The sequence below is a fragment of the Eleutherodactylus coqui genome, chromosome 3 (genome assembly GCF_035609145.1).
Source record: "Eleutherodactylus coqui strain aEleCoq1 chromosome 3, aEleCoq1.hap1, whole genome shotgun sequence".
NCBI classification, from domain to species: domain Eukaryota; kingdom Metazoa; phylum Chordata; class Amphibia; order Anura; family Eleutherodactylidae; genus Eleutherodactylus; species Eleutherodactylus coqui.
Window position 1 is genome coordinate 316,558,795 of NC_089839.1, and position 24,820 is coordinate 316,583,614.

Here is a 24,820-nt window from a genome sequence, read left to right on the forward strand (position 1 = left end):
GGGCATGTTAGGTTTTTACACCCCACCTCCACACCATTCGCACCTGATTGGTTGTTTGGATTTAGTCATTCACGATGATTGGTTATTTAGGTTGGCTCCAGTAGAGCTGGTGTTGAATACGGATATATGCCCTCGGGGTACACATGGCGGCTCCTCCTCCTCGGAACACACGGCTCCTCCCCCCTCTCCTCTGCAGTCTCGTAGTTTTTGAGGGTCGCGCGCCATCAGGCTGCAGCTGCGGAGAGGGGCGGGGCATATCCAGCTGAGACACGTGGCTTTCCTCGCACCGCCTCATACACAAAGCGCATGCGCCTGACGTCACAGCGTTCTCATTCATAAAAGCCGCTGGCGGCGGAGAAGCAGGAGAGAAGGCGAGAGGCGGCGGGTGAGGATGGAGGCGGCAGCGGGTGGAGAGCTGCTGGGCAGAGCGGAGCCGCCGGCGCCCGGGAAGCTCGTCATTGACCCCCTGACTGGCCGGAGCTACAGCAGGGGCCGGACGCTGGGGAAGGTGAGGAGACCCGGCGGGAGGAGGGGGCGGCGGATGGTGTGATATCATGGCTGGTGGCACTACAAGTCCCAGCATGCTCTGCGCTGCCCAGGGGGCCCCGCGACCCTCCTGATGTCCGGCTGATGTCTCGGCGACGGCTGTGGAATATCAATGTCCCCTGCGGGGGTGTCGGGCGCCCCCTGCTGGCGGAGATGCTGGGGGTCTCACTCATCCTGCTGCTGCCGGACCCCCGGTAACGGCTCTGCGGCTTTCTCTGCACCGGAGGTTGTTAACCCCTTATTATCCGGCCGCAGGAAGCTCCGCTGACCCAATGCTGATGGCAGCGGGCTCGTTACAGTGTGTCAGCAGAGCGCACTGATACATTGTAACGGACCCTCAGCTGCCCCTGTGTTTGGGGTCCGCCGCTTCCTCCGAGCCCCCGGTGTATTAACCCTTTCCTCCCTTAGGGTGGATTCGCTCGCTGCTACGAGATGACGGAAGCTTCGACCGGTACAACGTACGCCGTGAAGGTCGTCCCGCACAGCCGCGTGGCGAAGCCGCATCAGCGGGAGAAGGTGAGGCGTGCGCCAGCGAGGGGGTCAGGTGGCTGCCGCTGACCTCGGGGTATGGGGGCCATGCAGGTTCAGGTCCCCCCACAGGGACACAAAAATGGTGCCCCTCCTGCTTATCAGCGCCGTCCGGAGCCGCGCCAAAGTGATGGCGTAAAAGGAGCAGCCCGCATCCAGCTGAGCGCAACCTCCTGGGGCCGGGGCCCCTCCTCCGCCGGGGCCCCCCCTCCCCTCCTCCTGGGGCCGGGGCCCCCCCCTCCCCTCCTCCTGGGGCCGGGGCCCCCCCTCCCCTCCTCCTGGGGCCGGGGGCCCCCCCTCCTCCGCCCGGGGGCCGCTCCCCCCCCCCCATTACATATTGACCGTCTCCTTGTTGCAGATCGTGAATGAGATCGCGCTCCACCGGCAGCTGCAGCACCAACATGTCGTCCGTTTCTCGCACCACTTTGAGGACGCCGAGAACATCTACATCCTCCTGGAGCTCTGCAGCCGCAAGGTAAGCGTCGCGGGGCGGGCAGATCATGGGCGGGGCGGGCAGATCATGGGCGCCGCGGGGCGGGCAGATCATAGGCGCCGCGCAGCTCCTGGCATGGAGGGCGTCTGGAGGGAGCGGTCCGAGAGCCGCGGCTCCTGTATAACAACCCCCAGCACAGCTGACCGCCCCGTTATTAGGGACCCCCGGCTAGTAGCCTTGTCCTTCACCCTCTGGGTCCGCAGCAATTCCTCATATTGTAGATTCTACTAGATGAGAACGTTCTACAGGAATACCGGCCCCTGCGGACAGGAAGCTTCTTGTAGTCCCTGCAGATTAGACGGCGGTGCTGACATGTTGTGACCGGCTGACAGGAAGGGGTCAGCGATTCATGCTGCTTGCGCCAAATTCTGACCTCCCATCAGCAGCATAAATCTGGGCCCATCTGACCAGGGGATGTTTCTCCGCTGCTCAGTGATACAAGTTTTGCGCTCTTTTGCCCGCTGGAGTCTTTCTGTTTCTCTTAGACACAATGGCGCTGGAACTGGTCGCCCGCTGTTATACCATCCGTGCGGAGGAACGGCGAGTTGTGCGTTCGGACATGTTAGTTGGAGCTCCAGCGTTGTATTCAGCTGACTGTGCAGCCTGTTGGTCAGAACGATTCCTGACATCCTCCTCCGACCCCTTTCAGTGATGAGTGGTTTCCGTCCGCAGGATCCCCTTCCGCTGGATGTTTTCCTCGGTCGCGCCATTCTCTGCACCGTTACATGAGAAAAACCCCTGCGGTTGGTAGTGAGCCCCCGGCTAGTCCAGCACCGATGACCGGCCTCGTTGGAAGTCGCCCCGATCGCTGGATCTTCCATCTAATGTGGATTCACACTGAAACTGATCCGCGGAAAACATGTCACATGACTTTATGTCACACTCCGGGGTCACGGGGAGGATTACCCTACAGGGGGCACCAGTAGGCGGCTCTAATAATTGGGTGTTCAGTGTAGTGTACTGAGTTATCGCCGTGTCCGATGATGGTAACCACGGCTCAGCTGCTGTGCGACGGGTTGGAAGCCGCCATGTTTCTGGATACTTGGTGTCTTGCCCGTCTTTGGCGCGGGTGGGCGGGGCTGCAGGCTTGGAGGGCTGCTCACAGTGAATGTCTCCCGCAGTCTCTGGCACATATCTGGAAGGCTCGTCACACGCTGCTGGAGCCGGAGGTCCGCTACTACCTGAGGCAGATCATCTCTGGGCTCAAGTACCTGCACACCAGGGGGATCATTCACCGCGACCTGAAACTGGGTAAGTGGTGCGCTGCCACCTCCCGACCGCGGCGGCTCTGTGTGCCCCCCTCCTGCCGGGCAGCTGTGCGTGAGCACCCCCTATCTCCCAGCCGCGTGAGGCCCCCCTTCCTGTATCGCCCAGCTTTTTTCCTTAACCCCCCCCCCATTTTCTGGCCCGCAGCAGCTGAGAGGCGCCCCCCCCCCCCATCTCCCAGCCGCGTGAGGCCCCCCCTTTCGTGTATCACCCAGCCCATCTTCCGGCTGTGTGAGCGCCCCCCTGTATCGCCCAGCTTTTTTCCTTAACCCCCCCGTCCCGCGGCGGCTCTGTGTGACATGCTGACTTGGCGGTTCTAACTTTGCAGGAAACTTCTTCATCAATGAGAACATGGAGCTGAAGGTTGGTGATTTTGGGCTAGCGACCAGGCTGGAGCCTCCGGAACTGAGGAAGAAGTGAGTAATGTGGGGGGCCGCCGGCTGTGACCCCCTCCAATGTATGGGGAGGGGGGCGGGGGTCCAACTGCTTGTGTATAGGTAATGGTAACGCTTGTTCTGCTCTCCTTCCAGAACAATCTGTGGGACCCCCAATTACTTGGCCCCTGAAGTTCTCCACCGGCACGGTCACGGCCCGGAGTCGGACGTCTGGTCGCTGGGATGCGTCATGTAGGTTCAGCTCCTGGTTTACTTTTGAAAAAGGGAAAATGAAGTGACGGAGGGCCTGCGTGGGCGCAGCGGCGGTGGAACTTTCTGTTATTTCCAGCTGCGTCTCTTGTTTGGTGTCACACAGGAAACCTCTAGATGCTTCCTGCCAGATTGTAAATGTCACCTCTTCTGCAACCGTCCCGTGGCCCCGCATCACACGGTCTGTGGGGGGAGGGGGAGCGCTCCTGTGGCCCCGCATCACACGGTCTCTGGGGAGGAGGGGGAGCGCTCCTGTGGCCCCGCATCACACGGTCTGTGGGGGAGCGCTCCTGTGGCCCCGCATCACACGGTCTGTGGGGGAGCGCTCCTGTGGCCCCGCATCACACGGTCTGTGGGGGAGCGCTCCTGTGGCCCCGCATCACACGGTCTGTGGGGGAGCGCTCCTGTGGCCCCGCATCACACGGTCTGTGGGGGAGCGCTCCTGTGGCCCCGCATCACACGGTCTGTGGGGGAGCGCTCCTGTGGCCCCGCATCACACGGTCTGTGGGGGAGCGCTCCTGTGGCCCCGCATCACACGGTCTGTGGGGGAGCGCTCCTGTGGCCCCGCATCACACGGTCTGTGGGGGAGCGCTCCTGTGGCCCCGCATCACACGGTCTGTGGGGGAGCGCTCCTGTGGCCCCGCATCACACGGTCTGTGGGGGAGCGCTCCCGTGGCCCCGCATCACACGGTCTGTGGGGGGAGCGCTCCCGTGGCCCCGCATCACACGGTCTGTGGGGGGAGCGCTCCCGTGGCCCCGCATCACACGGTCTGTGGGGGGAGCGCTCCCGTGGCCCCGCATCACACGGTCTGTGGGGGGAGCGCTCCCGTGGCCCCGCATCACACGGTCTGTGGGGGGAGCGCTCCCGTGGCCCCGCATCACACGGTCTGTGGGGGGAGCGCTCCCGTGGCCCCGCATCACACGGTCTGTGGGGGGAGCGCTCCCGTGGCCCCGCATCACACGGTCTGTGGGGGGAGCGCTCCCGTGGCCCCGCATCACACGGTCTGTGGGGGGAGCGCTCCCGTGGCCCCGCATCACACGGTCTGTGGGGGGAGCGCTCCCGTGGCCCCGCATCACACGGTCTGTGGGGGGAGCGCTCCCGTGGCCCCGCATCACACGGTCTGTGGGGGGAGCGCTCCCGTGGCCCCGCATCACACGGTCTGTGGGGGGAGCGCTCCCGTGGCCCCGCATCACACGGTCTGTGGGGGAGCGCTCCCGTGGCCCCGCATCACACGGTCTGTGGGGGAGCGCTCCCGTGGCCCCGCATCACATGGTCTCCAGAGGAGGGAGCGCTCCCAAGGGGGGGGGGGGTGCTCTTGCTGACCCGCGTCACACTGTCCAGGGGAGGAGGCGCTCCTGTCGTTAATTGACCAGTTTCTCCTGTAACTTATGTTGGCATCAGTCTGCCAGCCGCCCGCTACAATAACGTGCCACACGGTGATCTCCATCCAGGAGGAGCAGTAAGAGGTTCTGACTGACCCTTGTTCCCTCTAGGTACACGCTGCTCTGTGGCACTCCACCCTTTGAGACGGCAGATTTAAAGGAGACGTACCGCTGTATCAAGCAGGTGAAGTACACCTTGCCCGCCTGCCTCTCGGCTGCTGCCAAGCAGATGATCATGGGCATCTTGAAGCGCGCTCCCGCGGAGAGGCTGACGCTCGACCAGATCACGGAGCACGAGTTCTTCACCAAGGTTGGTACTCCCCGCAGTCGCGGTCAGTCCTTGCGGTCAGTATCCGGGGCTCACCCTTGTCTCCTCCTGCAGGGTTACACCCCAGAGAGGCTGCCGCCGAGCAGCTGTGTGATGGTCCCAGACCTGCACCCGCCCAGCGCTGCCAGGAGTCTCCTCACCAAAGTTGCCAAGAGTTTGTTTGGAAAAGGAAAGTCAAAAGGTAACGAGTGAAACCTGATCTGGGGGGCCGCTGAGGATGTGTCTGCGGGGGCGGCTTAGGACGTAGTCGGGGGGGGGGGGGGGCGCGAGGACTGATGGCTGCTGCCCCCAACATCTGGGGCCGAAGGACTTGCATGCCCACTGCAGCGCTTGGTAATGGCTGCATTGTAGATGGGCCTGGTGGCCCGGGGGGGGGGGGGGGCGCACATGGGCGTTCAGCCCTCCTCTCTGCACCCCATTATTTTGCCTCTTGAAGGGGTTTCCCAGGGACAATACTATAATGACCGTCCTTGGGATAAATCAATAGTTATCAGCTGAGTTACTTTTAGCGACACCTTAAGCTGCAGTCAGATTAAAGGGGTCTTCACATCTCTGTAGCTGATGGGGGCAGCACTGTTACAGCCGCCTGCAGAGACGGCGAGCGCTTCACCCCGCACGGGTTCTGTAGCTCTCGCTCCTCTATGAGAGCTGTGGAAATGGTGCTTGGCTGAGGCGCTCAGTGGCCTGATACGGGGCCAGGTTTTCCATCTTGGCCATGGGAAGCCGAGGTAGGAATACCCCCTAAGACATGGGCTATGTTATCTGCTGATCCCACTGGATTGGGGTGAATCTCCAGACTGAGACCTATCTGGTTGTGTGCAGCAAAGCGAGGCTCGGCGGAGGAGAAGGAAGACATATCCAAGCTGGTGAGCGGTCTGGTGAAGACGTCCATCTGCAGACAGCTCAGCTACAAGACTGTGGAGGGAAGCGAGGTAAGCCGGCCGTCCTGTACGTGTGGCCGGAGGCCGCGCCGACTGACCTGTGACTAGTTGGATGCATTATTGGGTTGTCTTGAGGAGCTGCAGCTCTAAGATTCCTTGGAAGACTCTTGGCTATGACCTCTTACTCGGTGTTGACCTTGGGCCCTGTCCATTTCAGCCGTCTGCTCCAGTTGCCGGCCATGCCCTCAGTGTCAGCTGCAGCCCAGTAGAAACCCTGACAGAAGAGGCTTCTGGGAAGTCTGTGTCCAGATGGATTCGTGGGAGCCTGGTCAGCAGCGACGGTAAGTGGCCGTCAGCCTATCGGCCGCTCGTGATGGTCCTTTACTCTCTGATCACTCCTGTTTCTTCCCGACAGGCTATGAAGACTGTGTCACCGCATCCAGCGTTATGGAGACGGCTCTAGAAGTTCTCAAGGACTGCCTGTCCTCAATGCCAATAGGTGACTACCCAAGGGTGTCCTGTAGCCACTCCACAGCTCTAGGAATGACTTGGTACCAAGACCTGCTCTTGTCTCCCCAGGTGAAGGGAAGCCGGCCCCGCTCTCCAGGCACGACGCCTTCGTCTGGGTGTCCAAGTGGGTGGATTACTCCAACAAGTACGGATTTGGCTACCAATTGTCCAACCGCAGCATTGGGGTCCTCTTCAACAATGGCACCCACATGGTTCTGCCGGCCAGCCGCAGGTGAAGATCCCTAGTGATGGGCTGGTCTTTGTTCCCCTTCCCTCGGCTCTACACTCTCCCATGTATTACATGCTGTCCTCGGCACTCATTATCACCCAATGACCGCTGTGACCCGTAAAGGGGCGGTCCCGGGCGGCATGGATCTGGGGACAGTTCGCTCATCTATTAGAAATATCTTCTCCTTCCACAGAAGTGTCCATTACAACCTGACGAACAGCCGTCACTTCCAGTTTGCGGCCTCTGCCGTCCCAGAGCAGCTCCAGGCCCAGATGAGCATCTTGCGGTATTTTGCCATGTACATGGAGAAGAACCTCATGAAGGTGAGTTGGGTTGTCGGGACTTGGTGGCGCTCCGGGTGCAACAAGCAGAACTGACATCTGAACGCTCGCCATTTGCATCGCAAACATAAGATTTGCATTACCAGATGCTGGGACTTATGCAAAGCCGCTCGCCTGGCCTTCATCCCATTGTCCCTGAGGTCTATGGAGGCCTTCATCCTATTGTCCCTGAGGTCTATGGAGGCCTTCATCCTATTGTCCCTGAGGTCTATGGAGGCCTTCATCCTATTGTCCCTGAGCTGCTAAGGCTCACTTGTCGTTCAATCCATATATTCTAGAAGGTAGGTTTGGCTTTCCAGCTGCCGTCGCCAGTGGCTGCAGTATAAGCTCTTGGGGCTCAGGTAGGTCCCCAGGCTGTTCTGAGCTGCGGTGTAAGCACTTGGGGTTCAGATAGGTCCCCGCTTCTGTCCCGAGGTGAGGTCAGCAGCCACAGTGTAAGCTCTTGGTGGTCCCTCTGCTGTCCTGAGCTGCGGTGTAAGCACTTGGGGTTCAGGTAGGTCCCCCTGCTGTCCCAAGGTGAGGTGAGCGGCTACAGTGTAAGCTATCAGTCCTTGGGTAGGTCCCCTTGCTGTCCCGAGGTGCGGTCAGCGGCTGAGCAGTTTCTTGTAGCCTCCAGTCATCGGTCAGGAATGTGATCTAACCGGTTATTAGTGGAGTTGGTGGGTCGCACACGAAGTACCTCTCACCCAGTCACCTCCTGGCTCATAGCTGTAACTCCACTCCTTACAAACTGTGACTAACCCGTTCCTGTGCCCGCAGGGAGGTGATCTGCCGTGTCAGGATGAGGGGAGCCCGCCGCCACCGCTGCTGCTGCTTCTACAGTGGGTGAAGACAGAACATGCCCTGCTTATGCTGTTCAACAATGGCACCCTCCAGGTGAGACCACCTAGTGTGTGTGTGTGTGTCCCCAAGTGAGACCACCGTGTGTGTGTGTGTGTGTGTGTGTCCCCAAGTGAGACCACCGTGTGTGTCCCCAAGTGAGACCACCGTGTGTGTCCCCAAGTGAGACCACCGTGTGTGTCCCCAAGTGAGACCACCGTGTGTGTCCCCAAGTGAGACCACCGTGTGTGTCCCCAAGTGAGACCACCGTGTGTGTCCCCAAGTGAGACCACCGTGTGTGTCCCCAAGTGAGACCACCGTGTGTGTCCCCAAGTGAGACCACCGTGTGTGTCCCCAAGTGAGACCACCGTGTGTGTCCCCAAGTGAGACCACCGTGTGTGTCCCCAAGTGAGACCACCGTGTGTGTCCCCAAGTGAGACCACCGTGTGTGTCCCCAAGTGAGACCACCGTGTGTGTGTCCCCAAGTGAGACCACCGTGTGTGTCCCCAAGTGAGACCACCGTGTGTGTGTCCCCAAGTGAGACCACCGTGTGTGTGTCCCCAAGTGAGACCACCGTGTGTGTGTCCCCAAGTGAGACCACCGTGTGTGTGTCCCCAAGTGAGACCACCGTGTGTGTGTCCCCAAGTGAGACCACCGTGTGTGTGTCCCCAAGTGAGACCACCGTGTGTGTGTCCCCAAGTGAGACCACCGTGTGTGTGTCCCCAAGTGAGACCACCGTGTGTGTGTCCCCAAGTGAGACCATCACCGCTGTGTTCCATTCACTGACTGCAAGCAGATGAGGAAGTGAACATCTAGCTTGAAGTGTCTCCTTGTAGGACTGGGCTGTACTGCCCGCCGGCCCTGGCTGCTCACGGGGGGCTCGTGGTCATTCTGACGGCTTCTCCTTGCTTCCAGGTGAACTTCTACAACGATCACACGAAGCTCATCCTCAGCAAACCGCAAGACGTCCACCTGCTGACCTACATCAACCGCGACCGCAGCTCGCAGACCTTCCTGCTGGGCTCGCTGGTGGCCAGCGGCTGCACGGCCGACATGTACCACCGCCTGAAGTACACGCTGAAGCTGCTGGAGCAGAAGGCAGAGTCCTAGCTGTCGGGCAGCGGCTGGCCTCGGCCGCCGGCCATGGACCCTGTGACTGTACAATCCAAGGCTCCTCCGGGCTTTTTGGTGCTTGAAATGCAAAATCTCCTATCGGTAGTGAAATTCATGAAGTTGCCTTCATCTGAGTCATGTGACCTGCGGCGGCCGCGGCTTCACCGACGGCTATGAGGTGTGCACAGGCGTCTGGTTTATTGGTGGCCATGTGGTGGGGCTGTGGTAGCCATCTGATCAGTGGGTTACCGTCAATATATGGAGACCACCGCAGGAGTACTGACTGTCGTAGGCGGGTATGGGGGCGGTCTGTGCCAATGCTTCCTGCAGCGCTGGTGTGCCTGAATACCCTACATGACGGCGGTGGTCCTGTGGAGCATATGGGTACATCAAGGACTGGAGTGCCATCTCTCTCAACGCCTGCCATCTTATGATCTCCACGGACCCCCTGAGCTGCTGCCTGGAGTCCTGTGAGGTCTTGTTGCGCCCCACCCATGTCACGGGCACAGATGCAGGGATGGGGGGGGCTGCCAGGCTGTGTAATCCTCTCCGTGTGTTGGCGGTGTCACCCGTGACGTCAGCATGAGTGCATTGAGCTGGATCCTCCATGCGGCTGCCTTATGCCAGTTTGTCACATGCTGCGGTGTGCCCTTCACCCATGTCTGTGTGCCACCTGTAGCTCCACCCCTCGTCTATCGGACAATCGCTTTAATCGCGACTCCCCTGCCTGGATGCTGCAGGGCGGAGCTGTGTTAACCCTTTCACCGTGTCCCACTTTCTGCACTACGTTACCAAAGGCTTCTTTATTTTTCTTGACTTTGCTGTTGGAATCCGTACTTCTCACTAAACGCAGCAACGTCTGCCGAAGGCCAGCGGGAGACGAAGGGTTAATCTGACTCCTGAGCTCCATATACTCACAGTACTTTACCCCTCCCCCACCATGCACCCAACCCCTCCCACTCATACGCTACATATCAGTCTGGCTCCTCCCCCTGCGGTGAGTCAGGCTGCTCCTCATGGTACGGGCCGCCCGGGAGCAGCGCGGCGCCTCATTACATGATCAGAACCTTATTTATCTTTTATTTATGTATTTATTTTTTTTCTTAATCACGTAAATCTGAAGGAATAAAACAATTTTATACAAAAATAACGAATAAAAACTAATCTGATAACTGTAGAAACGCTGAGTAATGGCTTATTATGGAAAGTCGGGTGTCCAGGGGGGCCGGAAGGTTGCAGACTGACACAATTCAGCTTCCAGGGAAGTCTGCTGCCTCGTTGTCTTCAGGCTCCTTCGCACCATCTTCATTCCTGGTTTTGCCTCCACCTGCAAATGCTGGAAAACGGATGTAAGTGTGGCTGGTTATATAACGGGCGCCCCGTGAAGGACGGTCCCGCCGCAGAGGCTTTCATGGGAGGAGGGGGGAGAATACAACCGTAAGCATTCTGCAAGCTTTTATTTGTCTTCTACAGTTTTTAATGATGGATTTGTCCGTTAAAGACCCCCATATGTGCAGCGTTGACCCTCCAACGCTCCGGCATGCTGGATATCGGCTTCTATGCCAAATCCTGACTAATGGCAGCCTTAAGGAGACCGGAATCCCTGCCGGAGGGGCTCGGCCTAATACTCAGTACAGGGTGGGAATACTTATCTCTGGTTCTTTTATTACGGGGTCTTGCGTGCAGAACGTTGGGGGGACACAACATGTAGGGCAGCGAGGATGCATTGTAGATGTGAACCAAGAATGGCAACATGTGCAAACGATGAAATCCCACTACAATCATGTATCGCCTGCGATCGCTGAGGATCTGAGCGCTGCTACATCCATGACGGTCACTCTTCAGCACTTGGTTGTGTCCAAGTCCCATAGAGGTGGATGTCGGCGGTCACGTGTACTGCCACACAAGTCACACCCAAGGACCTCCGCTCTCATGATCGCTGGGGGTCCTGATGTCCAATCACTTATCAGCTCTTCTGGAGGAAGAACCAGCAAAGGGGGTCTTGCAAGGGCTGCGCCTGAGCATTATGGGTAAAGAGACGCTAGCCGTGGCCCCAGACTACATACCTAATGTATTATATACAGCGCATGCGCCATCATTCATAGTAAAGCCCGTGCACCATGGCCACTGCAAACAAGGTGGCGTTAGAATAGGAAGCGGAAGCAAAGTTATCATTCTGGGGGTCCCACAGCGAGCGGCTGGACACCTTCACCCCCTGGTGGCACATCTGGCCCAGGACCACGCTGCAGACCACCTTGTAGCGGGCCGGGCTGCCCTCCTTCAGCTTGCTGCGGATGAGGTCGCACAGGGTCTGCGCTAGCTGCGCGCTGGTCAGGGCGTTGTACTTGATGTCCCCCAGATAGTTCTTCAGGATGGTCTCCAGGGCGGTCCGGGCCCCGCGGGGGTTAAACTTGCAGTCGGGGCCCATCTTAAAAGTGTTTTCATACTGAATCTCCTTAACGGGCTGATAAAGGGGGAGGCCGGAGAAGCTGACCTGCCCGTAGTGCGCCCAGGGCCCCAGCGACAGCCGCTTGTTCAAAGCGCAGAGCGAGTTCTTGCGGGAGAACGGGAGGTTGCTGACAACGGAGCTCCGCCGCGAGTACATGGCGGGACGCTCATCCACGCTTCTCAGGCGCATCAGCTGACGGGGGGGCAGTTCTATGGAGTGAGAGCGGCGGCGGCCGGAGGGAGTCGGCTTGGGATCTCCAGCGGCTGCAAGGCCCACGATATCCTCGGAAGGAGACGGAGAGTTATCGGCCATCGCCCTGAAGAAAGACAGAAGACCGTGCGTCAGACGGAACATTCAGCCTTATACCACTACCTGCACTCAGTCCTCATCTTCTAAATCTCTGCTTGCTGTCAGTGAAAAAGAACTGTTTCTAGGCTGCCGCAGATGACAGGCTGCTCCCAGCGCCGAGACGGGACTCGGCACGCTGTAGTAGAGCCGACGGCAGACTGTGTATACAGGGATATTCTCTAGAAGCTTCCGTATACCTCGGACCATACAGGATCTGTCAGACGAGCCGGCCTGGACGTTGGAGCGCACAATATACAACCGGCACAGGCTTCAGGTTTGGCGTGTGTGAGCGCCCTCCTGGTAGGCCGAGCTCTTGCTAAACCCCTCGTGCTGATGTGGGACATAACTGTAGCTGGGGGGGCGCTCTAGCACCGGCTCGAGCTGGGTATGGACCGTGGCAGTACTTGTGCCAGGGGAGGGCTCCGTTATACCACAGACATGAATGCCCAGTGCGTGGACTCCATACTAACGCTGGACAGATCGGCCCACCCTACCGCTGAGCTCACAGGAAGGTGTGGCGGGCGGCGAGCGATGCAACCGCTGGGGCTGTCCACTCTCAGGTCACCTTAAAGACTGAGGAGCAGCAGAGGGCACTGGGGCGAGAACCGCGGCGGGTATTCATCATTTCAGTCGTCGTCTTCACACTTTTGTCAGGCGCTACTAACTAAATCCACCAATCCCTCAGAAAGGAATCGCTGCCGCACCCTAGAAGTCCGCCCGCCGCAGGAGATCCGACTCACCCTGAGAACATGGCGGTGGCTCGCTCCTCCCGTAGAGCCCGCCATCCAGAAGACGCTCCGCAGTGATACACAGCACAACCAGAACAACCCAGGAAGACCTCGGGGGTCACATCGGCGCACGGCACCCTCGCATCACGGATGCGCTGATTACAATTGTTGCTCTGTCTTCACTCAGCGTCCCGCTACACCAAAAAATTATTGTTTCTATGAGCGAACGAAGTCAGACCTTCTACCCGGGCCGGGGGGCTGGCTTCCCTTAGGGTGAGCACCAAGAAGCTGAGTCAGGAGACTTATAAGGCCGTGCACATTCCTCTGGGTAATATGCAAATAAGGAAGATGGGACAATCCCTCCGCAGCGCCACCTACTGGGCGGCAACATTCCTACAAATCAGTCCCTAACCCTTTATTATTCCCCATCATTATATTATAGTAATTTCTGCCCGCAGAGAAATCATTCAGACGTTCCCACTCGCTGAATACACGAGCGCCGGTCACACCCAACGATTATAATTAGTGAACGAGGCAACAAGGATTTTTAATCCTAATTAAAATGAATAATAAATAAAAAGTGAACGATTTCTCACTCGTCGATCCGTGTAAGACCGCCTCCAGTCCAAATAGCATCGCCTCCGAATTATATACTATCAAACTACTAACGATCACTTGTCTGTATGTATGTGAGTGAGTGCCGCCCCTGCTGATGTCACCACAGGTCCTACAACATAATAAAACACAGCCTGACGGACAGAAGAAGAATACATTTATAGCTCTTGGAAGTGGAGGACAAAAATAACACTGAGACTACAACTAAGCCGCTATTATCTCTGACACACCTCAGCGGTCCTGACAGAAAACACCGACCTACCGTCACCACAGACATCCGGCGGGCTGAAGGACCTGTGCTGATGTCACTGCTGTGGGAGGAGCCATTGTGCAGTTTGGTAGAAAGTACTGTATAATGGATAAACCAACAGCAGGCACCAGGACCTGTGATGATATCACCGTCATGTGATCACCTGTGTGGGTGGAGTCAGGAATCACATGACAAGGGACTGATCAGGAGTGTGCTGAGCTGGTGATGTCTGGAAATCAGCATGGGTGTACCACAGCTGTGTATGTGATGTGCAGTGATCAGGATGGATGTAGCACAGCTGTGTGTGTGATGTGTGGAGTCAGGATGGATGTAGTAGAGCTGTGTGTGTGATTTGTGAGGATCAGGATGGATATAGTAGAACTGTGTGTGAATCAGGATGCATGTAGTAGAGCTGTGTGTGTAATGTGCTGTATGTGTGATGTGTGGGAATCGGGATGGATGTAGTAGAGCTGTGTGTGTAATATGTGGGGTCAGGATAGATGTAGTAGAACTGTGAGTGTGATGTGTGGGAATCATAATGGATACATCATGTGGCAGAGCTGTGTGTGTAATGTGTGGGAATCAGGATGGATGTAGTAGAGCTGTGTGTGTAATGTGTGGGGTCAAGAAGGATAAAGTAGAGCTGTGTGGGAATCATAATGGATACACCATGTAGCAGAGCTGTATGTGTAGTGTGCTGTGTGTGTAATCCGTGGGAATCAGGATTGATGTAGTAGAGCTGTGTGTGTAATATGTGGGGTCAGCATGCATGTAGTAGAGCTGTGTGGGTGATGTGTGCGGATCAGGATGGATATAGCAGAACTGTGTGTGCCATGTGTGAATCAGGATGCATGTAGTAGAGCCGTGTGAGTAATGTGCTGTGTGTGTGAGGTGTGGGAATCAGGATGGATGTAGTAGAGCTGTGTGTGTAATATGTGGGGTCAGGATAGATGTAGTAGAGCTGTGTGTGTGATTTGTGGGAATCAGGATGGATGTAGTAGAGCTGTGTGTGTGTAATATGTGGGGTCAGGATAGATGTAGTAGAGCTGTGAGTGTGATGTGTGGGAATCAGGATGGATGTAGTAAAGCTGTGTGTGTAATGTCTGGTGTCAGGAAGGATAAAGTAGAACTGTGTGTGTAATGTGTGGAAATCATAATGGATACACCATGTAGCAGAGCTGTATGTGTTGTGTGCTGTGTCTGTAATTAGTGGGAATCAGGATTGATGTAGTAGGGCTGTGTCTGTAAGGTGTGGGAATCATAAAATTTTTTGCATGAAACAAAGCTCTGTGTATAATGTGCTATGCGTGTGAAGTATGTGGTCTTATAATATGCAAAAGGTGGGGGTTTAGAGGTCCTTATAGGGTCAGGGGGTCTAGTTATATACTACTACTATATAATATATACAAGGTGGGGGGTAGATGTCCTTATAGAGGGTCAGGGGGTCTAGTTATATACTACTACTATATAATATATACAAGGTGGGGGGGTAGATGTCTTATAGGGTCAGGGGGTCTAGTTATATATCACGACTATATAATATACAGAAGGTGAGGGTTAGATATCCTTCTTATAGGTTCAGGGGTCTAGTTATATACTACTACTATATAATATATACAAGGTGGAGGGGTAGATGTCTTATAGGGTCGGTGCTCTAGTTGTATACTACTACTATATAATATACACAAGGTGGGGGGGTAGGTGTCCTTATAGGGTCAGGGGTCTAGTTATATACTACTACTATATAATATATACAGGGTGGGGGGGTAGGTGTCCTTATGGGGTCAGGGGTCTAGTTAAATACTACTACTATATAATATATACAAGGTGGGGGGTAGATGTCCTTATAGGGTCAGGGGGTCTAGTTATATACTACTACTATATAATATATACAAGGTGGGGGGGTAGATGTCTTATAGGGTCAGGGGTCTAGTTATATACTACTACTATATAATATATACAAGGTGGGGGGTAGATGTCCTTATAGGGTCAGGGGTCTAGTTATATACTACTACTATATAATATATACAAGGTGGGGTGGGGGGGTAGGTGTCCTTATAGGGTCAGGGGTCTAGTTATATACTACTACTATATAATATATACAGGGTGGGGGGGTAGGTGTCCTTATGGGGTCAGGGGTCTAGTTATATACTACTACTATATAATATATACAGGGTGGGGGGGTAGATGTCCTTATAGGGTCAGGGGTCTAGTTATATACTACTACTATATAATATATACACAGGGTGGGGGGGGCTAGATGTCCTTATAGGGTCAGGGGGTCTAGTTATATACTACTACTATATAATATATACAAGGTGGGGGGGGTAGATGTCCTTATAGGGTCAGGGGGTCTAGTTATATACTACTACTATATAATATACAAAAGGTGGGGGGGGGGGGTAGATGTCCTTATAGGGTCCGGGGGTCTAGTTATATACTACTACTATATAATATATACACGGTGGGGGGGTAGATGTCCTTATAGGGTCAGGGGTCTAGTTATATACTACTACTATATAATATACAAAAGGTGGGGGGGGGGGGGTAGATGTCCTTATAGGGTCCGGGGGTCTAGTTATATACTACTACTATATAATATATACAAGGTGGGGGGTAGATGTCCTTATAGGGTCAGGGGTCTAGTTATATACTACTACTATATAATATATACAAGGTGGGGGGCTAGATGTCCTTATAGGGTCAGGGGGGTCTAGTTATATACTACTACTATATAATATATACAAGGTGGGGGGGTAGATGTCCTTATAGGGTCAGGGGGTCTAGTTATATACTACTACTATATAATATATACAAGGTGGGGGGGTAGATGTCCTTATAGGGTCAGGGGGTCTAGTTATATTCTAGTGCTATATAATATATACAAGGTGGGGGGTAGATGTCCTTATAGGGTCAGGGGGTCTAGTTATATACTACTACTATATAATATATACAAGGTGGGGGGGGGGGTAGATGTCCTTATAGGGTCAGAGGGTCTAGTTATATACTACTACTATATAATATATACAAGGTGGGGGGTAGATGTCCTTATAGGGTCAGGGGTCTAGTTATATACTACTACTATATAATATATACAAGGTGGGGGGTAGATGTCCTTATAGGGTCAGGGGTCTAGTTATATACTACTACTATATAATATATACAAGGTGGGGGGGTAGATGTGCTTATAGGGACAGGGGTCTAGTTATATACTACTACTATATAATATATACAAGGTGGGGGGGGGGGGTAGATGTCCTTATAGGGTCAGGGGTCTAGTTATATACTACTACTATATAATATATACAAGGTGGGGGGGTAGATGTCCTTATAGGGTCAGGGGTCTAGTTATATACTACTACTATATAATATATACAAGGTGGGGGGGGTAGATGTCCTTATAGGGTCAGGGGTCTAGTTATATACTACTACTATATAATATATACACAAGGTGGGGGGGGGTAGATGTGCTTATAGGGACAGGGGTCTAGTTATATACTACTACTATATAATATATACAAGGTGGGGGGTAGATGTCCTTATAGGGTCAGGGGGTCTAGTTATATACTACTACTATATAATATATACAAGGTGGGGGGGCTAGATGTCCTTATAGGGTCAGGGGTCTAGTTATATACTACTACTATATAATATATACAAGGTGGGGGGGCTAGATGTCCTTATAGGGTCAGGGGTCTAGTTATATACTACTACTATATAATATATACAAGGTGGGGGGGTAGATGTCCTTATAGGGTCAGGGGTCTAGTTATATACTACTACTATATAATATATACAAGGTGGGGGGGGGGTAGATGTCCTTATAGGGTCAGGGGGTCTAGTTATATACTACTACTATATAATATATACACGGTGGGGGGGGGTAGATGTCCTTATAGGGTCAGGGGGTCTAGTTATATACTACTATATAATATATACAAGGTGGGGGGTAGATGTCCTTATAGGGTCAGGGGGTCTAGTTATATACTACTACTACTATATAATATATACATGGTGGGGGTTAGATGTCCTTATAGGGTCAGGGGTCTAGTTATATACTACTACTATATAATATATACAAGGTGGGGGGGGGGGGGTAGATGTCCTTATAGGGTCAGGGGGTCTAGTTATATACTACTACTATATAATATATACAAGGTGGGGGGGTAGATGTCCTTATAGGGTCAGGGGTCTAGTTATATACTACTACTATATAATATATACAAGGTGGGGGGGGGGGGGGTAGATGTCCTTATAGGGTCAGGGGGTCTAGTTATATACTACTACTATATAATATATACAAGGTGGGGGGGTAGATGTCCTTATAGGGTCAGGGGTCTAGTTATACACTACTACTATATAATATATACAAGGTGGGGGGGTAGATGTCCTTATAGGGTCAGGGGTCTAGTTATATACTACTACTATATAATATATACAAGGTGGGGGGTAGATGTCCTTATAGGGTCAGGGGTCTAGTTATATACTACTACTATATAATATATACACGGTGGGGGGGGTAGATGTCCTTATAGGGTCAGGGGTCTAGTTATATACTACTACTATATAATATATACAAGGTGGGGGGTAGATGTCCTTATAGGGTCAGGGGTCTAGTTATATACTACTACTATATAATATATACAAGGTGGGGGGTAGATGTCCTTATAGGGTCCGGGGTCTAGTTATATACTACTACTATATAATATATACAAGGTGGGGGGGGTAGATGTCCTTATAGGGTCAGGGGTCTAGTTATATACTACTACTATATAATATATACAAGGTGGGGGGTAGATGTCCTTATAGGGTCAGGGGGTCTAGTTATATACTACTACTATATAATATATACAAGGTGGGGGGTAGATGTCCTTATAGGGTCAGGGGTCTAGTTATATACTACTATATAATATATACAAGGTGGGGGGTAGATGTCCTTATAGGGTCAGGGGTCTAGTTATATACTACTACTATATAATATATACAAGGGGGGGGGTAGATGTCCTTATAGGGTCAGGGGTCTAGTTATATACTACTACTATATAATATATACAAGGTGGGGGGTAGATGTCCTTATAGGGTCAGGGGTCTAGTTATATACCACTACTATATAATATATACAAGGTGGGGGGGGGGGGGTAGATGTCCTTATAGGGTCAGGGGTCTAGTTATATACTACTACTATATAATATATACAAGGTGGGGGGTAGATGTCCTTATAGGGTCAGGGGGTCTAGTTATATACTACTACTATATAATATATACAAGGTGGGGGGTAGATGTCCTTATAGGGTCAGGGGTCTAGTTATATACTACTACTATATAATATATACAAGGTGGGGGGGTAGATGTCCTTATAGGGTCAGGGGTCTAGTTATATACTACTACTATATAATATATACAAGGTGGGGGGTAGATGTCCTTATAGGGTCAGGGGGTCTAGTTATATACTACTACTATATAATATATACAAGGTGGGGGGTAGATGTCCTTATAGGGTCCGGGGGTCTAGTTATATACTACTACTATATAATATATACAAGGTGGGGGGTAGATGTCCTTATAGGGTCAGGGGTCTAGTTATATACTACTATATAATATATACAAGGTGGGGGGGTAGATGTCCTTATAGGGTCAGGGGGTCTAGTTATATACTACTACTATATAATATATACAAGGTGGGGGGGTAGGTGTCCTTATAGGGTCAGGGGGTCTAGTTATATACTACTACTATATAATATATACAAGGTGGGGGGGGGGGGGTAGATGTCCTTATAGGGTCAGGGGGTCTAGTTATATACTACTACTATATAATATATACAAGGTGGGGGGGTAGATGTCCTTATAGGGTCAGGGGTCTAGTTATATACTACTACTATATAATATATACAAGGTGGGGGGTAGATGTCCTTATAGGGTCAGGGGGTCTAGTTATATACTACTACTATATAATATATACAAGGTGGGGGGGTAGATGTCCTTATAGGGTCAGGGGGTCTAGTTATATACTACTACTATATAATATATACAAGGTGGGGGGTAGATGTCCTTACAGGGTCAGGGGTCTAGTTATATACTACTACTATATAATATATACAAGGTGGGGGTAGATATCCTTATAGGGTCAGGGGTCTAGTTATATACTACTACTATATAATATATACAAGGTGGGGGGGGGGGGGTAGATGTCCTTATAGGGTCAGGGGGTCTAGTTATATACTACTACTATATAATATATACAAGGTGGGGGGGGGGTAGATGTCCTTATAGGGTCAGGGGTCTAGTTATATACTACTACTATATAATATATACAAGGTGGGGGGTAGATGTCCTTACAGGGTCAGGGGTCTAGTTATATACTACTACTATATAATATATACAAGGTGGGGGGTAGATGTCCTTACAGGGTCAGGGGTCTAGTTATATACTACTACTATATAATATATACAAGGTGGGGGGGCTAGATGTCCTTATAGGGTCAGGGGTCTAGTTATATACTACTACTATATAATATATACAAGGTGGGGGGGGGGGGTAGATGTCCTTATAGGGTCAGGGGTCTAGTTATATACTACTACTATATAATATATACAAGGTGGGGGGGGGTAGATGTCCTTATAGGGTCAGGGGGTCTAGTTATATACTACTACTATATAATATATACAAGGTGGGGGGGGTAGATGTCCTTATAGGGTCAGGGGTCTAGTTATATACTACTACTATATAATATATACAAGGTGGGGGGGGGGGGTAGATGTCCTTATAGGGTCAGGGGGTCTAGTTATATACTACTACTATATAATATATACAAGGTGGGGGGTAGATGTCCTTATAGGGTCAGGGGTCTAGTTATATACTACTACTATATAATATATACAAGGTGGGGGGGTAGATGTCCTTATAGGGTCAGGGGTCTAGTTATATACTACTACTATATAATATATACAAGGTGGGGGGTAGATGTCCTTATAGGGTCAGGGGGTCTAGTTATATACTACTACTATATAATATATACAAGGTGGGGGGGTAGATGTCCTTATAGGGTCAGGGGGTCTAGTTATATACTACTACTATATAATATATACAAGGTGGGGGGGTAGATGTCCTTATAGGGTCGGGGGGTCTAGTTATATACTACTACTATATAATATATACAAGGTGGGGGGTAGATGTCCTTATAGGTTCAGGGGTCTAGTTATATACTAGTACTATATAATATATACAGGGGGGGGGGGGTAGATGTCCTTACAGGGTCAGGGGTCTAGTTATATACTACTACTATATAATATATACAAGGTGGGGGGTAGATGTCCTTATAGGTTCAGGGGTCTAGTTATATACTAGTACTATATAATATATACAGGGGGGGGGGGGGGTAGATGTCCTTACAGGGTCAGGGGTCTAGTTATATACTACTATATAATATATACAAGGTGGGGGGGTAGATGTCCTTATAGGGTCAGGGGTCTAGTTATATACTACTACTATATAATATATACAAGGTGGGGGGGGGGGGTAGATGTCCTTATAGGGTCAGGGGTCTAGTTATATACTACTACTATATAATATATACAAGGTGGGGGGGGGGGTATTACTTTGTATTACCAATGGTAGCAGAGCCGCGGGGTCGCTCACCTGGCGGGAGGGCAGCACAAGTAACCCTGGAATCCCCCAACCAGCCGTCTGCAGTGTCTTCTATATGGTTGCTGTCGCTTTAAGAGACATAAGTACTTATCACACTTGCGGTATCGTCCCTTCACCTGGGTCCAAGTGCTGCTGCTCCTCTGTATCTAAGCTTGTGATACACGTACCTGGCTAGGATCCAGAATACCAGAGGTAACAGGAGACTGCGGCCAGTGACAACGTGTCCATTATTTGCAGAGAAGATCTGATACTCAAGTGATTAACCGAGGAGGTTCCTTTTATCTCCCCCCATCCCCGGCCCCCCGGCCCCCCGGCCCCCATTTCAGTGTCACTTCAAGGTCACACAGATTGGTACAGTGTATGGTTGTTCTATGGTCGGTGGTCCACTGCTGTATCTAATCCAGCCAGGGATGAATGTATCATGTGATCATGTCCTGACGATCTGATACAATGTCGCACTGCAGTCTTTGGTGCCCGCTGGAGACTGCAGATATGGCGCGGTTATCGCGCTAGGGTTGCATCATTTTGTGAGTTCAGGGTTAATGGATGCAGCTTGCCCTCAGGCCTGTTACCCATATGGTAGTCACACATCACCCATACAGTAGTCACACATCACCCATACAGTAGTCACACATCACCCTGACGGGAGTCACACATCACCCATACAGTAGTCACACATCACCTTGATGGTAGTCACACATCACCCATACAGTAGTCACAAATCACCCTGACGGTAGTCACACATCACCCATACAGTAGTCACACATCACCCTGACGGGAGTCACACATCACCCATACAGTAGTCACACATCACCCTGACGGGAGTCACCCATCACCCACACAGTAGTCACACATCACCCGGACAGTAGTCACACATCACCCATACAGTAGTCACACATCACCCGGACAGTAGTCACAGATCACCCATACAGTAGTCACACATCACCCATACGGTAGTCACACATCACCCTGACGGTAATCACACATCACCCATATAGTAGTCACACATCACCCGGACAGTAATCACACATCACCCATACGGTAGTCACACATCACCCGGACAGTAGTCACACATCACCCATACAGTAGTCACACATCACCCTGACGGTAGTCACACATCACCCTGACGGTAATCACACATCACCCATATAGTAGTCACACATCACCCGGACAGTAATCACACATCACCCGGACCGTAGTCACGCATCACCCATACGGTAGTCACACATCACCCATACGGTAGTCACACATCACCCGGACAGTAGTCACACATCACCCTGACGGTAATCACACATCACCCATATAGTAGTCACACATCACTCGGACAGTAATCACACATCACCCATACGGTAGTCACACATCACCCTGACGGTAGTCACACATCACCCATACAGTAGTCACACATCACCCTGACGGGAGTCACACATCACCCATACAGGAGTCACGCATCACCCGGACAGTAGTCACACATCACCCATACAGTAGTCACATATCACCCTGACAGTAGTCACACATCACCCTGACAGTAGTCACACATCACCCATACAGTAGTCACACATCACCCATATAGTAGTCACACATCACCCGGACAGTAATCACACATCACCCATACGGTAGTCACACATCACCCGGACAGTAGTCACACATCACCCATACAGTAGTCACACATCACCCTGACGGTAGTCACACATCACCCTGACGGTAATCACACATCACCCATATAGTAGTCACACATCACCCGGACAGTAATCACACATCACCCGGACAGTAGTCACGCATCACCCATACGGTAGTCACACATCACCCATACGGTAGTCACACATCACCCGGACAGTAGTCACACATCACCCTGACGGTAATCACACATCACCCATATAGTAGTCACACATCACTCGGACAGTAATCACACATCACCCATACGGTAGTCACACATCACCCTGACGGTAGTCACACATCACCCATACAGTAGTCACACATCACCCTGACGGGAGTCACACATCACCCATACAGGAGTCACGCATCACCCGGACAGTAGTCACACATCACCCATACAGTAGTCACATATCACCCTGACAGTAGTCACACATCACCCATACAGTAGTCACGCATCACCCGGACAGTAGTCACACATCACCCATACAGGAGTCACGCATCACCCGGACAGTAGTCACACATCACCCATACAGTAGTCACACATCACCCTGACAGTAGTCACACATCACCCATACAGTAGTCACGTATCACCCATACAGTAGTCACACATCACCCTGACGGTAGTCACACATCACCCATATAGTAGTCACACATCACCCGGGCAGTAATCACACATCACCCATACGGTAGTCACACATCACCCATACGGTAGTCACACATCACCCGGACAGTAATCACACATCACCCTGGCGGTAGTCACACATCACCCTGGCGGTAGTCACACATCACCCTGGCGGTAGTCACACATCACCCTGGCATCGCTGTGACACGCCCAACTACTTTTTAAGTCTCGTAATTTGGTGACCAGTGGAATAGATTCTGGGGACGATTATTTTAGTCGCCATCGATGCTCCTCCACCTGTAGGGTTAATAGGGATTAGGAAGAATGGTCCTGGTTACCTGGATGGCACGAGTGCGGCTCCTCTCAGCTCCACAGCGCTGTCCAGCCCAGATCTTATAGGGCCCATGGGGCGGCAGCATGCCCGGGCTCGTCCGCCGGATGCCACACTACACTGCCCAGCTAATCATTGCTGCGGACTCTGTAAATTATTGGCGTGGAGCAGCAGACAGCTCGATGCCAGCCGACCGTGCCGAGCCCTGGGCCCACGCCAGCACAAATACAGGGTCACCGTGGAGACCGCGAGTCGCATTTCCTTCCCAACCGCCTGATCTCACATCTATTCATCACTGAGCCGTTAATTGGAATCTGTTGACATTTAATTAACGCCTTTTGTTTGGAACTCTGCGGCGGCGCGATGTGAGCCGGACAACAAGATCAGCGCTTGATATGGTCCTTAGGCTGCGCGCACACAGGGCAGATCAGCCGCGGAACGTCCGCCCCCAGGTCTGCGCCGTTTGGTGCGAGTTTCATCGCGAATGCCCATACAGAATTCACCCCTCATTGAGACAGCGAGATAGGCCGCCTGCAGACGGCCGGGTCGGATCTCGCGTGGCCAAACCGCAGCCGTCTGCCTAGGATTGCGTTTGCTAATGCAATCCTATGGCAGCTTCCAAGGGCGGAAATTCCGCGGGAAACCCCGCGGAATTTCTGCCCGTCTGCAGGCGGCCATAGTTAACATGGCACGGAATTCCACGCCGCAAGGGGGTTTCCACACGGGTTTTGTGCTGCCGTGGCTCCTTTCCTGACATCCTCTGTGCTGCTGTGGCTCCTTTCCTGACATCCTCTGTGCTGCTGCAGCCTCTCCTGACATCCTCTGTGCTGCTCGGACTCCTCTCCTGATGTCCTCTGCACTGCTGGGACTCCTCTCCTGACATCCTCTGTGCTGCCGTGGCTCCTCTCCTGACATCCTCTGTGCTGCTGCGACTCCTCTCCTGATAGCCTTTGTGCTGCTGCGAATCCTCTCCTGACAGCCTCTGTGCTGCTGCGACTCCCCTCCTGACATTCTCTGTGCTGCTGCGACTCCCCTCCTGACATTCTCTGTGCTGCTGCGGGTCCTCTCCTGACATCCTCTGTGCTGCTGTGGCACCTCT

At 52.5% G+C, this 24,820-nt stretch overlaps 2 protein-coding genes across 2 annotated transcripts; one reads left to right on the top strand and one right to left on the bottom strand.

Moving 5' to 3' along the window:
• The first annotated feature begins 343 nt into the window (after window positions 1-343).
• On the top strand, window positions 344-10,256 carry PLK3 (polo like kinase 3). Its single transcript, XM_066598009.1, has 15 exons — window positions 344-508; window positions 955-1,062; window positions 1,433-1,549; window positions 2,689-2,818; window positions 3,162-3,249; window positions 3,364-3,459; window positions 4,972-5,170; window positions 5,243-5,369; window positions 6,011-6,120; window positions 6,287-6,410; window positions 6,485-6,568; window positions 6,649-6,811; window positions 7,002-7,131; window positions 7,909-8,025; window positions 8,884-10,256. The coding sequence occupies exons 1-15, from the start codon at window positions 392-394 to the stop codon at window positions 9,076-9,078; spliced, it is 1,905 nt and encodes a 634-aa protein (XP_066454106.1). The 5' UTR covers window positions 344-391; the 3' UTR covers window positions 9,079-10,256.
• On the bottom strand, window positions 10,205-23,743 carry DYNLT4 (dynein light chain Tctex-type 4). The gene is made up of 2 exons (XM_066598011.1): window positions 23,729-23,743; window positions 10,205-11,846 (listed from the first exon to the last, which is right to left on the bottom strand). The coding sequence occupies exon 2, from the start codon at window positions 11,840-11,842 to the stop codon at window positions 11,177-11,179; it is 666 nt and encodes a 221-aa protein (XP_066454108.1). The 5' UTR covers window positions 11,843-11,846; window positions 23,729-23,743; the 3' UTR covers window positions 10,205-11,176.
• Window positions 23,744-24,820: the final 1,077 nt, after the last annotated feature.